Genomic DNA, 14,962 nt, shown 5'->3' on the forward strand with positions numbered 1-14,962 from the left:
TTAAAGTGGCACTTCAGTCCACTTAACAACTTATTTATTTAACAATAGGCACATCTCAATAGGTGGTCCAGATAAGTCGTGACATAGCACAAGACATGCTCCTCTATTGCTCCTCAAGAAGGAGGGCCGATGAAATCACAGATTCCCATCAAACCCACTCCTTGAAGTTTGCTGTCGTGTCAAAAAAACACAACTATTTTGCTCAAAACGTATTTCTTTACCCTTTAGTGTGTGTACTGCATTGTATTTATACCTAGGACATAGCTTTTCAACAGTAAATGTTCAAAAAACGCTGCGGTACGTCTTTAATAACAATGAGTGAATGTTCAGCTACAACTATGACACAGCCTTGTTGGACTCAGCGAGATCATTTTGCCATCGACTGGTAGACCCACTGTGATAAGGAGTGAGATTAGTATCGCTTTATCTGGGACATAATGATAGAAACGATATTATGACTGACACCGGGGAGACGGCCTTGCTGTGACGGGATGATGGCAAAGCTGTGACAGCACTAATTACCCGTGTGTGTGTGGCAGTATGGCAGGACACAAAAAGCTGAATCAACCGTCTGGCTTTAGCTAAGTTCTTCTGAAGCACTCTGCTATACATTGATTTTATTTTTTTATTTCACCTTTATTTAACCAGGTAGGCAAGTTGAGAACAAGTTCTCATTTACAATTTGCTACCTGGCCAAGATAAAGCAAAGCAGTTCGACAGATACAACGACACAGAGTTACACATGGAGTAAAACAAACATACAGTCAATAATACAGTATAAACAAGTCTATATACAATGTGAGCAAATGAGGTGAGAAGGGAGGTAAAGGCAAAAAAGGCCATGGTGGCAAAGTAAATAGAATATAGCAAGTAAAACACTGGAATGGTAGTTTTGCAATGGAAGAATGTGCAAAGTAGAAATAAAAATAATGTGGTGCAAAGGAGCAAAATAAATAAATTAATTAAATACAGTTGGGAAAGAGGTAGTTGTTTGGGCTAAATTATAGGTGGGCTATGTACAGGTGCAGTAATCTGTGAGCTGCTCTGACAGTTGGTGCTTAAAGCTAGTGAGGGAGATAAGTGTTTCCAGTTTCAGAGATTTTTGTAGTTCGTTCCAGTCATTGGCAGCAGTGATGAACACTTTCATTCGCTAGTTCCGTTAGTTTATGGACCTAACTGCTGGAAACCTGTCATTTAACTGTAAACCAGGAGAAGAAGTCCAAACACTAACTATTTGGTAGGGATTTATATGCTAACAACTACTTTGTCCTTTAGGGCCACCTTCCTGTTCGGGTGGCGCTCGGCGGTCGTCGTCACCGGCCTACTAGCTGCCACTGATCCTTTTTTCCCCCTTGTCTGTTTGTTAGATGTGCATCCTATTGACTTCAATGGTAAATCAAGAAATATGTCCAGGTCTGCCTTCTAGACAGTTTTACCTCTCCATCAGTATGGGCTGTAGCTTAGTGTGTGGATGGAGAGAGAGCCATTTCGCCCCATGTTAAGTGCCCAATGTAAGTGCCCCGTGGGCGGCACTAACGGGAAGCCAGTGTGAGTGTACGACAACATGGCGTCATGGCCGCCCAGCCTCCCCTTCCCTCTTATCTCCCTCTTCCCAGCGTGCGCGGCACCTCCCATCAGGCGTAGCAGTGGACAGACCCGAGCAGGCAAACAGGAGCCAAGGGAGACTATATTTAACAACAGTGTGTGTGTGTGTGTGTGTGTGTGTGTGTGTGTGTGTGTGTGTGTGTGTGTGTGTGTGTGTGTGTGTGTGTGTGTGTGCAGAGCTCTTCAAACGTGAATCCACAACAGCCACATGGTAAACATGGATAAGAGCGTCTGCTAAATGACTTAAATGTAAATGTAAATGTAAACAGAACGATTCAGGGCGACGTCTACTACAGCTGTAGTAATCCACTATTGCAGTATCCATTCAAAGACGAGGCTAGAAATATAAACAAGGGTTAGATAAGAGGTGAACAACTTGGTTGGTGGGAAAACGTAGGCCTGACACAAATACGGAGGTGTAGAGGAGGAGTGTTATGATAGTACCATGATTATGACAGGATGCTCTGATTCTGCTCTTCATGCATGTCCTTGTGCACCTGTCTTGTGTGCCATTCGCAGATCAAGTGTAGCCAACGGTGTTAATGGGAAACGCGAACTGTTTTGCAACGAGCTTCATATTCAACTCACTCTGTTGCTGAGAAATGTCAATTACTGTTACATAATAGGGCAGTGCTGTTTTCTAACAGTTATCCCCATATCCCACGCTAATGTGAATTCGACCACGTTCACAGAGCAATCCATTTAGGCCTGCATTTGAGTGCAGCATTCAAGCCAGGGATCACTTTGAGCCAGGTTGCGAGCTTCATTGGGTTGATATTGATGAGCCAATAGTGTTCCATTACTGCTGAAACACAAATCAAATGCAGTAAGGCACGCTGGCTACTCTCACCCGTTCCCCTTTCTGAGAGCCCCATCATAGGTCTCATTTCTTCTGGTTAATGTAAAACTGCACCACACTGAGGCGTTCTCTCTCCAATCCACTTAGCACAGGGACTTAGAGAGATAAGGCTGAACCGTGGAATTGGTGGATGGAGTAGCAAGTTGTTTGGAGAGAGGGAAGAGAGACAAACCCCTAGTTTTCCTCATTCTATGCTTCTTTTCTCATCCTCATCATCAGTATAACTTTTCAGCTAAATAAATTCCACCTTGATTCCCCTTTTGTTGGGAATAGTGTTATTTTAGGTAGGTAATGGGTATGGTTTAACTTTAGGGAACGGTTATGAACTTGGGCAGGTTGACATTCCTTAGATAGGCAAAACAAAAAACATGTATAAACAAAATGCTAAACAGGGTGGTTCGAGCCCTGAATGCTTATTGGCTGACAGCTGTGGTATATCAGACCGTATACCACAGGTATGACAAAACATTTATTTTTACTGCTCTAATTACGTTGGTAACCAGTTTATATTAGCAATAAGGCACCTCAGGGGTTTGTGGTATACGGCCAATATACCATGGCTAAGGGCTGTATCCAGGCACTCCGCGTTACGTTGTGCTTAAGAACAGCCCTTAGCCGTGGTATATTACCCATATACCACACCCCCTCGGGCCTTAATGCTTAAATAGACCATTTTGTTTAATCCGTCTGTCTGCATATTTCAAGACACGGCACATGAGGGTGCAGTGAGATACCCGATGGGTTGGACAATATTTTCTCGTCAATCATCTTTTAAAAAATGTAGACTTAAAAACTGCAAATCAACCAATCGTCTGTCGTTAACGCAATGGAAAAGTAAAATGCTTTATTATCTAAAACTGTAAAGTGTGTGGGCCACACAGAGAGGCCATGTGGCGGAAAGAGGCCTGCAATTTGAGGCCTGGCGGAAAGTGATACAGGCGCTGGAGATGGTGGTGTGTTCTAGTGGGTCTGGGCAGGTGTGATGTAGTTGATGTTTGTATGATGTTGTTGTTTGTATGTGTATGTTTTGTATTGTTTATAAAATAACAATTAAATCACAACAAAAGAATTATGGCACACACAGTCAAGGAAGGAACTACCTGACAGATATGTACTGTAAAGGTCGACCGATTAATCGGAATGGCCGATTAACTGGGGCCGATATCAAGTTTTCATAACAATCGGTAATCAGCATTTTTGAACACCGATCATGGCCGATTACATTGCACTCCACGAGGAGACTGCGTGGCAGGCTGACTACCTGTTATGCGAGTGCAGCAAGGAGCCAAGGTAAGGTGCTAGCTAGCATTAAACTTATCTTATAAAAAACAATCAATCTAGACATAATCACTAGTTAACTACACATGGTTGATGATATTACTAGTTTATCTAGCTTGTCCTGCGTTGCATATAATCGATGCGGTGCCTGTTATCTTATCATTGAATCACAGCCTACTTCGCCAAATGGGTGATTCGTGAAAAAAGCACTGTCGTTGCACCAATGTGTACCTAACCATAAACATCAACGCCTTTCTTAAAATCAATACAAAAGTATTGCATTGTCGGAACTAGAAGCACAAGCATTTCGCTACACTCGCATTAACATCTGCTAACCATGTGTATGTGACAAATAAAATTTGATTTGATTTGATTTTGATTTGATATTTTTAAACCTGCATATTTAGTTAATATTGTCTGCTAACATGCATTTCTTTCAACTAGGGAACTTGTCACTTCTCTTGCGTTCTGTGCAACAGAGTCAGGGTATATGCAGCAGTTTGGGCCGCCTGGCTCGTTGAGAACTGTCCTCAAAAAGACAGCCAACTTCGCCAAACAAGGGATGATTTAACAAAAGCGCATTTGCGAAAAAAGCACAATCGTTGCACGAATGTACAGGTACCTAACCATAAACATCAATGCCTTTCTTAAAATCAATACACAGAAGTATATCTTTTTTAAACCTGCATATTTAGTTAAAAGAAATTCATGTTAGCAGGCAATATTAAACTAGGGAAATTGTGTCACTTCTCTTGCGTTTATTGCACGCAGAGTCAGGGTATATGCAACAGTTTGGGCATCCTGGCTCATTGCGAACTACTTTTCCAGAATTTTACGTAATTATGACATAACATTGAAGGTTGTGCAATGTAACAGCAATATTTAGACTTGTGGATGCCACCCGTTAGATAAAATACGGAACGGTTCCGTATTTCACTGAAAGAATAAATGTTTTGTTTTCGAAATGATAGTTCCCGGATTCGACCATATTAATGACCTAAGGCTCGTATTTCTGTGTATTATTATATTATAATTAAGTCTATGATTTGATAGAGCAGCCTGACTGAGCGGTGGTAGGCAGCAGCAGGCTCGTAAGCATTCATTCAAACAGCACTTTACTGCATTTGCCAGCAGCTCTTCGCAATGCTTCAACCATTGCGCTGTTTATGACTTCAAGCTTGTCAACTCCCGAGATTAGGCTGGCAATACTAAAGTACCTATTAGAACATTCAATAGTCAAAGGTATATGAAATACAAATGGTATAGAGAGAAATAGTCCTATAATAACTACAACCTAAAACTTCTTACCTGGGAATATTGAAGACTCATGTTAAAAGGAACCACCAGCTTTCATACTTTCTCATGCTCTGATCAAGGAACTTAAACGTTAGCTTTTTTACATGGCACATATTGCACTTTTACTTTCTCCTCCAACTCTTTGTTTTTGCATTATTTAAACCAAATTGAACACGTTTCATTATTTATTTGAGACTAAATTGATTTTATTTATGTATTATATTAAGTTAAAATAAAAGTGTTCATTGTTCATTCAGTATTGTTGTAATTGTCATTATTACAAATATATATATAAAAGTCGTCCGATTAATCGGTATCGGCTTTTCTTAGTCCTCCAATAATCTGTATCGAAAAATCCTAATCGGTTGACCTCTAATCTACTGTCTCGGTCTATTGAACACACCGGTAGCCTTGTCCCATCACTGAAAACTAAAGACTGCTGCAACCAATAACATTAAATTGTCTTCAAGTGTTTGATTATGGAAAAGATGAGCATGTTGAGGGCCCCCCAACCCATGAGTGTGTGGGCGTGAGACAGGACAGGCATACAAAGCGTTAAAGCTCCCCAGGTAGAGTAGTCAGGGACAACCCCAGACATAAACATCAACACTTAGTCTCCAGCCATGTGTGGAGGCCATAATGTGAAGTGACAGTGGCTAAACTAAGGCTGCCCAGTGCCCATCAGAACACAGAGACCTGTGTGGCAGTATTCAGATATAACCTGGCCTAAGTGGTTGATGTGGACCAAACAGAAGCATCTGACCAGAGGGCAGGAACATTAAATCTAACAGACGACAAGAGCCAGGAAGTATGCCACGAAGCTTTGATTACGCCCATTTAAAATGGGAACTCATACTTAGAGAAGGGGGGAGGATGCTGGGAAAGAATAACTTTTAAGTGAATGAATCAAAAGGCCACTACAAACTACAACTAGGCCACTACATACTACAACTAGGCTACTACATACTACAACTAGGCCACTACAAACTACAACTAGGCCACTACATACTACAACTAGGCCACTACATACTACAACTAGGCCACTACAAACTACAACTAGGCCACTACAAACTACAACTAAGCCACTACAAACTACAACTAGGACACTACAAACTACAACCAGTTCACTACAAACTACAACTAGGCCACTACATACTACAACTAGGCCACTACAAACTACAACTAGGCCACTACAAACTACAACCAGGACACTACAAACTACAACTAGGCCCCTACAAACCACAACTAGGCCCCTACAAACCACAACTAAGCCACTACAAACTACAACTAAGCCACTACATACTACAACTAGGCCACTACAAACTACAACTAGGCCACTACAAACTACAACTAGGCCACTACAAACTACAAGTAGGCCACTACAAACTACAACTAGGCCACTACAAACTACAATTAGCCCACTACAAACTACAACTAGCCCACTACAAACTACAACTAGCCCACTACAAACTACAACTAAGCCTACATCCAGGCTGTATCACAACAGGCCGTGATCGGGAGTCCCATAGGGCGGCTCACAATTGGCCCAGCGTTGTCTGGGTTTGGCTGGTGTAGGCTGTCACTGTAAATACGAATTTGTTCTAAACTGACTTGCCTAGTGAAATAAAGGTTAAATAAAAAATGTACAGTGTCTTACGGAGAGGGCTTTAAGAAGGGAATTCAATTCAGCCCATTACATGTTTTGATTAGTCTCACGTTATGTCTCGAATGTGTTCTCTGATTCTCTCTCGGGCCATATGATATCCCACCACAGCTGTTCTCTGACGGAAGGAGAGAAAAAACTAAAGTAAAGCAGGTTAATGGTGACTCCTCAAGAGTAATCGCCGACCCCTTGACATTAGACACCTTCTCTTTAAATCTTTGCTGTGCCTGACAGCCATAGACAGCAGCATTCCATACCAAGGCTGCAGGGGAAGGAGGGAGGGGGGATGAGATGTCTGCCATTCAGGCATAGTGACAGAGGTGTCACCTAATATCACTATTAATAATGTCACATGCACAACAGTCAAGCTGTTGGACCACAGGAATTTGGAAGTGAGAGCTTTAGCCCAGACTCCAGCCGGAGAAAGAGAGATGTGTGCGTGTGCCCACATAGCCTATATAAACAAGGGGTACCCACCACACATGGCACCTTTAGTCTTGAATGTACACACAGGCAATACAGTGTGCAGGAGATGCCAGGGTGGGACAAAAAAGGGAATAGCTTAAGAGGGTTTCCCCCACTATGTCAGGTTCTTTGCACTTGACTAAAATGTCATACAAATCATTAACCCTCTCATGGCATTGGTCATCTGACTCTACTGTGGCAACCCCTTGCAAAATATGCTGAAAACATACCAACGATGCAATATGTGACAATGGCTGTTAATGAAGTTTCAGTGGGCAGTATTCTACCTCCTCTTGCTCTCTGACAATTCTAGCTCTTCATCCACACACCACCTCCTTATGAGTCATGGTGCTCTGTGTTTTGTGTGTCAGACCTTTTACAAGAAAAGATTATCATCTTCAGGAAAAAATGATTTTTGGAATCTTGAACCATACTGCAATTAGTCTCTTTTCAATTCAGCTATATTGTAACTTGAGAGAATGAATCAGTAAACTCTCAATTTTAGTTGACAGGTTGTTAGGATATCCATACATTATGAATAATATAATAGTAATAAAGTAGTAATAGGCTAGCTAATTCAATTGTAAAAGCAGCAAAGTCTTGGAAAAAAGTGACCAACCTCTGTGACAGTAATTTAGACAAATGGAATATGTAAATTAATTGCATGACAGACAGCAGAGAGCACGCGATGAACAAGGCTAGTCATTAAACAGAGCAAATTAAACATTTGTAAAATATGCAATGCAATGTATAGTAAACGTATTCGTATGTGTGCCTACCTTTAATGCAGCGCTACATCTCTGTAGAAACCCCTCCATTTTCGCCAGCGTTGTGCACTCCCGGGATATTCTGCCAAACAGAATGTTTACAGACCCGTGTCCTCTGCATATACAATTTGACGAATATTCATACACCACGTTTTGAAAAGCAGAAGCTCCTGAAGGGTACAAAGTGTCAGTGATGGGTCGTTCGCGAACGAACGGCTCTTTTTGAACGGCTCTTTTTGGTGAACGTCGGGGACCGAATCGCATCTGTGAAAGAGCCGTTCATTTGGCTCCCTGATTTGAATAATGTTTATACTTCTTTTTGAGCTTCAGACAACGATTATCTGCGGATGATAGGTTATAAAAACATGATCTGAAGATTGTAATTCATCACTGCAGAAACAATTGATAGTGAGGAGAGAGACTTTTTCTGGCCCACACATTGTTGCATTGCGTTCCTTTTTTTCTTATATTTTTTTGCAGGCCTTGTAATAATTTGGAAAGGTAAAAATGTAATTGGACTCGCATGTCATGGACTGACATAATGGCAGGCAACGTTGTCGGCTTCACATTAGAGATTTTCAGAGGCGGGACCAAGTGACTATTATTTGAGTCACATGCAAGTCTCAAGTCACAAGGTCCGAGTCTCAATTCGAGTCACAAGAATAACTGGTCAAGACTCTAGTAAAGTCTAATTCGTGCATTCTAAGAGCAAGTCAAGTCGAGTAGTCATGTTTTCAAGTCAAGCCTCAAGTCAAGTTAAAAAAAAAAAGACATGTATACATGCAAAGACTTGTTCAACTATAAATATTTGTGTATTTATTGAGGCTAGCGGACAGCCCTTTTCATTATTTGGTCAACTTTCGACTAGCCTATGTAATTGTAAAATAGGGACCTTGTAGCCAGGGGCGGAGCCGGGGTGGCACTGGACACCCCTGACATCTGATTGGCCACCCCAATATTTAATTCGCTACTGGCAGTTTAATGCTGATTGACATCTCATTTCACCTCTTGTTGAAAGAAGCATTATTTTGACGTTTTTAAAACGTTTTTAACGTTGGTTGCGAGATACAAAATAATAAGAAGAATAAGAACATACAGAAGAAGAAGAGGGAATATTTCCACAGCTCCACGAGCTCTTTTCGCGATTGACGAAAGCATCATATTTGAAGTACATTTTAAGGTTTAGCATCGGGTTTAGGTTTCCTCAACAACTTTTACGAAAGTCGAGTCGCTGTGTAAGTTAACGGTAGACCTTTGGTTCCATTAACAGACAGTTAATCAGATAAGAGAGATCGGTTCCCAATTTAACCTAACATTATGTTTACATCTGTGCTAGTAATACACGCATATACAGTGCAGTGTCGTACGTTACAGTATACAAATGTTTAGCTAATATGGGGTAACTAGTAGGCTACAGCTGTCAGTGTTCAGCAAGTTAGCATTCAGTAATTTGAAATCCATTAACTCAGTTAGATTTCCGTACTTGAACTCAAAACAAACATGTGTTATTATCAATCTGTTAACGTTACTCAAAAGATGACCACAATTTGCAGATAGCCTGTTTGCTATCGTAAAGGTATAAGAAATTATAGCTAGCTAAGTTACTTACTGCAAAGTAGGGCTAGCCATGATCAAACTAGTCATTTGGGCAGGTGGTTGATTTTAAGGTACAGTTATGATAATGGTGATTTGTAATTAAGATTGAGATTGGACTAAAATGTGGATAATTGGATGCTTATGTAGCCGATGTGAAATGGCTAGCTAGTTAGCGGTGGTCCGCGCTGGTGTCGTTTCAATCGGTGACGTCACTTGCTCTGAGACCTTGAAGTAGTGGTTCCCCTTGCTCTGCAAGGGCCGCGGCATTTGTGGAGCGATGGGTAACGATGCTTCGAGGGTGACTGTTGATGTGTGCAGAGTGGCCCTGGTTCGTGCCCAGGTCTGGGCGAGGGGACGGACGTAAAGTCTATACTGTTACACTTAGATGTAACCATAAACAGCCTTATTTTTGCATAGGGTCAATTAAACATGATAAGAAAGGGAGAGATATCAGATTTATTTTTAAAGAAGCACAAACAGGCAGATCAGGTGCAAACAGACCCCATCCCTTGCATCACCACCGGACACGAGAGCAGCTCCCTACCTGAGGCTAGTCAGAGTGGTCAGACTTCACAAGGACCCAGTCTACCACCACCAGGTCAGAGCATCTACCAGGCAGTCAGTCACATGCCCAGATCAGAATGTATGTTTAGCTTCAGCTTGTAATAGATGATGTTGTCAGATTTAAGCCTCACTTTAAAATGTTGGTTGTTGATTCATGTGTGTTCTTGTTTTGATGGCTGTGACATTTTTATGTTGATTATACACTAATGGTTCTTGTGTTATTTTAATGTAATAGATGTATCAAGGGATGACACAGAGACCTCTGGCTCTGAGCAAGACAGTGAGCCAGAGCTGTCAGGAGATGTCATCGAGCCCCTCCCAACTGCATCAAGCACCAGGTATACTGTGCCAAAAGGACCCAATGGTAGGCCAGGCCTATACTTTAAACTACACATTTTAGTTAGCAGCTGTTAGTATCTAATCTTGTGGATCCCATAACTATTCATTTCCATAGAGATATGACACATTATTTAACGTGTATTTCAGACATTTCAAGATCCAGAGAAGAGGGTCCTGTACAGCCGTGTTTGAAAACATTTGCCAAAACTCAGCATGGTACTAGGAAAAGGGCTTTCAACAGCTCCTGGTATAAGGACAGTTCATGGCTTGAATATTCTGTAAATCAAGATTAAACTTGTTGTTTCGCCTGTAGGCATTTTTCTCGGCCCAATACACCTGAATCTGCCTTCACATCACAGTCATGTTTCTCTGTTCAATACACCTGAATCTGCCTTCACATCACAGTCATGTTTCTCTGTTCAATACACCTGAATCTGCCTTCACATCACAGTCATGTTTCTCTGTTCAATACACCTGAATCTGCCTTCACATCACAGTCAGGTTTTTGTAACTGGAAAAAGGCGCTGTTTAAAGATTCTGGGTTTAAGCTCCATTCGAAGGCAAAGCATCATATCAACGCTATGTATGCTTGGAATCAGCTTAAAAGGGCCATTGACAGCAACTCATCATTGTTAGATGTCATAAATGAGGACCGGAAAAAGAAAGTGGGGGAAATCTGTACTTACATTAAAACAATTGCAGATGTGCTCCTATTAACTGCCACTCAAAATAAAGCGCAGAGGTCACAACAAGGGTAATGTTTTGACAATCTTAGAAGAAATAGCAAAGCATGACCCTCTCATAGAGAAAAGGATGAATGCATATGGCAATGCTAAGTACACAAGCCACCAAATACAGAACAAAGTTCTTGGGGGCTTAGCTGAGATGGTACAAAGTGAAATAATAAGAGAAGTAAATGAAAGGGAAGTTTTTAGTGTAATTGCAGATGAAACCAAAGATTTAAAGAAAAAATAAAGTCTTTATTTGTGAGGTACTATCCATGAAAGCTTTATACATTTTCAGTCAGCTGAAAGCTTAGATGCAGCAGGTCTCACAAAATTTATAATTGATTGCCTTGAAAAACATGGCCTGGACTACAGAAATAATCTTGTGGGGCAAGGCTATGACAGTGCATCTGTCACGAGTGGAAAGCATTCTGGTGTGTGCACGGATTAAAAACAGTGCAAGGTTTGCATTTTATGTGCACATTGTTTGAATTTGGTTCTTGTCGATGCTGTAAAATCAGTGCCTGAAGCAGTTAACTTTTTTGCTCTCCTGCAGAAGCTTTATAACTTTGTATCTGGCTCGTACGTTTATCTCAAGTGGCTTGCAGTTCAGAAAGAGCTGTATCCACAGCAGCAGCCCAGGGAATTACAGAGACTTACGGATGTAAGGTGGGCATGCAGATGTAACAGTATAGACTTTACGTCCGTCCCCTCGCCCCGACCTGGGCGCGAACCAGGGACGCTCTGCACACGTCAACAGTCACCCTCAAAGCATCGTTACCCATCGCTCCACAGAGCAAGGGGAACCACTACTTCAAGGTCTCAGAGCAAGTGACGTCACCGATTGAAACGCCACTCTTTCCGCAGCAATCAGTGATCCAGGTCAACAGCATCAATGTAACAGTATAGACTTCACGCACGTCCCCTCGCGCCGACCTGGGCGCGAACTCTGCACACGTCAACAGTCACCCTCGAAGCATCGTTACCCATCACTCCACAAAAGCCGCGGCCCTTGCAGAGCAAGGGGAACCACTACTTCAAGGTCTCAGAGCAAGTGACGTCACCGATTGAAACGCCACTAGCGCGCACCACCGCTAACTAGCTAGCAATTTCACATTGGCTACACAGATACATGGAATGCCATAATCTGAAGGACAGGCTTCCAGCAGTTCTGAGAGTGCTACAGGATATCACACTTGAAAATAGTGTTGATAGATCAGTGGAGGCAAGGGGCCTTCTTTCTCAGATAGATTTACTTTTCATAGGGCTTTTGGTTACCTTTTGTAAAGTGCTTGGTGATGCCAAATGTCTTTCTGACATGCTCCAATCAAGCTCTCTTGACCTAGCAAGGGCTGTGGATCTAGTAGGTGCCTTTACAAACACATTACAGGACTACAGAAGTGAGGGTTACTATGGAGAACTATGGAAAGAGGTTGAAGAGATTGCAGAGCACTGCAAAATAAGTGTACAAACAGTGTGTAAAATACAGCCTAAATCAAGCTTAAGGTTTCACGACTCACTGATGATGAGCACTGTAGGACAGAAAAATAGAGACCAAAGTGATGGTGAGAGCAGTCTCACAGCTGAGCTGCAGAGGTGTTTTTCAAAGAAGAATTGCGAGATAATGTAAGGGGTCCAGTCTCTCAACCCAAAGAGTACAACATTCTTGAATGAGAAGCCTCTGTTTGCCTTTGCTCAGACCTTTGAGTCAGATTTAGAGGACCTCAAAACATGAGGTTCATCAAACCAAGCGGCTTCTTGATAGGAGAGAGAAAAGTGGAAGGGACAGACCGTCTACTCTCTATGACTTTGTTGTGTTTCTAGAACCTTATAAAGAGGTCTTCCATGAGCTGTTTCGACTTTGTAAGATTTCTCTTGTTACACCAGTCAGCAGTGCTTCTTGCGAGAGAAGCTTCTCAGCTTTAAAACGTATTAAAACCCACCTTTGGACAACAATGGTTGATGACAGGTTAAGTCACCTCGGAATTCTCAGTGTTGAGTCAAGGAGGACACGCTCACTCAAAATGGATGGAGTTTGTGAAAACTTTTGCCAGTTCTCATCAGAACATCAGAATTATGCTGTTTTAAATCTACCTAGGATAATTTGGCTCTTAGGAGGTCCCTCTGGTCATGATTAAAACCTGGACTGTGTACTAACTAGAACACTGACATTCTTAAATGATAAATCCAAAGGGTATCATGTCACACAGATTTAATTTGGTCTTGATTAGGCCAATTCCAAAACTTTTCTCTGCTATTAGTTAACATAATATATATAAGCATACATTTGATACAGTAATTTTGTAATATTGATGGGCACCAAAATTATTTTATATTTTTCAAGTACATTTCTGCTTGATACCTGGTATGTCAAATTGCAGTGTGTTTTTTTGTAAATTATATTTTGTAAATAAACTATGCAATTTATGTAACACACAAATGCTATCCTTGTTGCTTGAGCTTTATTTTCTGAAAATATTTTGGATGTTCAACACTTATAGACCCAGATTATATATTCATGAAAACAGACACAGACACGCACACACCTACCTAGGAGAGACTTGAGTCTCTCCTAGGTAGGTGTGTGTGTGTGTAAGAAATTGAGCTGCAATTCTGAGGTAGACACACTGACTATTCATAGTATGATATAGAATTCTAATGAAGTGTGGTCCAAAAGGGTTACTATCTGCAACATTACATTACTGACAAAAGTTTGTACTTATAAAAAAGATATGTAACCGAGTAAAGGGAGATGTTAAGTAAGAATTGAACGTTCATTCATAGTCATAACATAGGGTTTGCACGTTTACACTTCTAATTTAACATGTACTTTTCATGTTTCACGCTGGCTTTTCTTACGATCCAAACAATTTACGTATAGATTTTCTTACGATCCTAACGCTTTGTAAATTCAACCTATTGGCAGCGATCTCGCTCTATACATCAGTCTCAAGTGAAAGTCTAGTCCAGAGTAATTGAGGCTCCAATTCAAGTTTCAAGTTATTTTATTTCTATCAATTCTAGTCTCAAGACATCAATTGGTGGCTGGAGTCAGACTCGAGTCCAAGTCATGTGAATCGAGTCTACAAGATTTGCATTTTTTTATGGTTTTAGGTACGTTTTTTAGTGCTACTGACGGAAGAGTTGTTTAGGAGCTAAATTAATGGCCCTTTTAGTTGAACTGAGCCAAATGAGCCGGCCACTGAAAGGACTCGGAATCCACATCACTCGAAAGTGGTTGTGTTTACGCCGGTAAATTCATGACGTCACATGTGTAGTAGTCCCAATAAGCATGTCCCTCCAGGGCTGTGTGCCATACTTTTCACCTCATGACAATATCAACACAACACAAATCCTACTTTTAGAATCAGAATGATGGTCAAGACAAGACATAGAAGAAATTAAGCTGTGTGGGAATTTAACGATTCTACTATTTTATTTAGTTCCTTCATTAATGAGAGCAGGCGTTCGTCGTCTTTATATATCACAGATGAGTAGATGAGTCACACACAGTGTGTGACATATCATCCATTACACAATAAACACACATTTTAGACTTTCGTCTCTGCAATACTACACCGCAAGGAGATATGACGCTCATGAACACGACCAGTGTATTTACACATGCAGTTCTCTCCTCCAACCACTCGTGTCCCCATGAAGATTACATTCACAATCATTTCATGTAGCTAGTGTTGGATTAATTCGCATATTTGCTGAGTATTTTCATCTTTTTTTCCCCCGAAATATTTTTGGTTTGCATATTATACTAAATTTATTTTATGTTTGTAGCTTGGTGCATGAC

General features: G+C 41.2%; 1 protein-coding gene and 1 long non-coding RNA gene across 4 annotated transcripts in view; one reads left to right on the forward strand and one right to left on the reverse strand.

Moving 5' to 3' along the window:
* Positions 1 to 8,925, reverse strand: part of LOC115128434 (exopolyphosphatase PRUNE1-like) — a 26,468-nt gene extending 17,543 nt beyond the window's left edge. For both annotated transcript variants that reach the window (XM_029658279.2, XM_029658278.2), the window contains exon 1: positions 7,946 to 8,925. Coding sequence is in view for 1 of the 2 variants with exons in the window: in XM_029658278.2 (XP_029514138.1) it covers positions 7,946 to 8,197 (252 nt within the window). In the remaining variant the exon portion in view is untranslated. The remainder of the gene's footprint in view (positions 1 to 7,945) is intronic.
* On the forward strand, positions 8,869 to 10,875 carry LOC115128435 (uncharacterized). 2 transcript variants are annotated; one of them, XR_003863520.2, is made up of 3 exons: positions 8,869 to 9,168; positions 10,329 to 10,457; positions 10,580 to 10,875. It is a non-coding gene; the product is annotated as an uncharacterized LOC115128435 (long non-coding RNA). The 2 variants fall into 2 exon arrangements; XR_003863521.2 differs by having other exon boundaries at positions 8,927 to 9,168; positions 10,329 to 10,431.
* The last annotated feature ends 4,087 nt before the right edge of the window (positions 10,876 to 14,962 follow it).

Source organism: Oncorhynchus nerka, linkage group LG4 (assembly GCF_034236695.1).
Source record: "Oncorhynchus nerka isolate Pitt River linkage group LG4, Oner_Uvic_2.0, whole genome shotgun sequence".
NCBI classification, from domain to species: Eukaryota; Metazoa; Chordata; class Actinopteri; order Salmoniformes; family Salmonidae; genus Oncorhynchus; species Oncorhynchus nerka.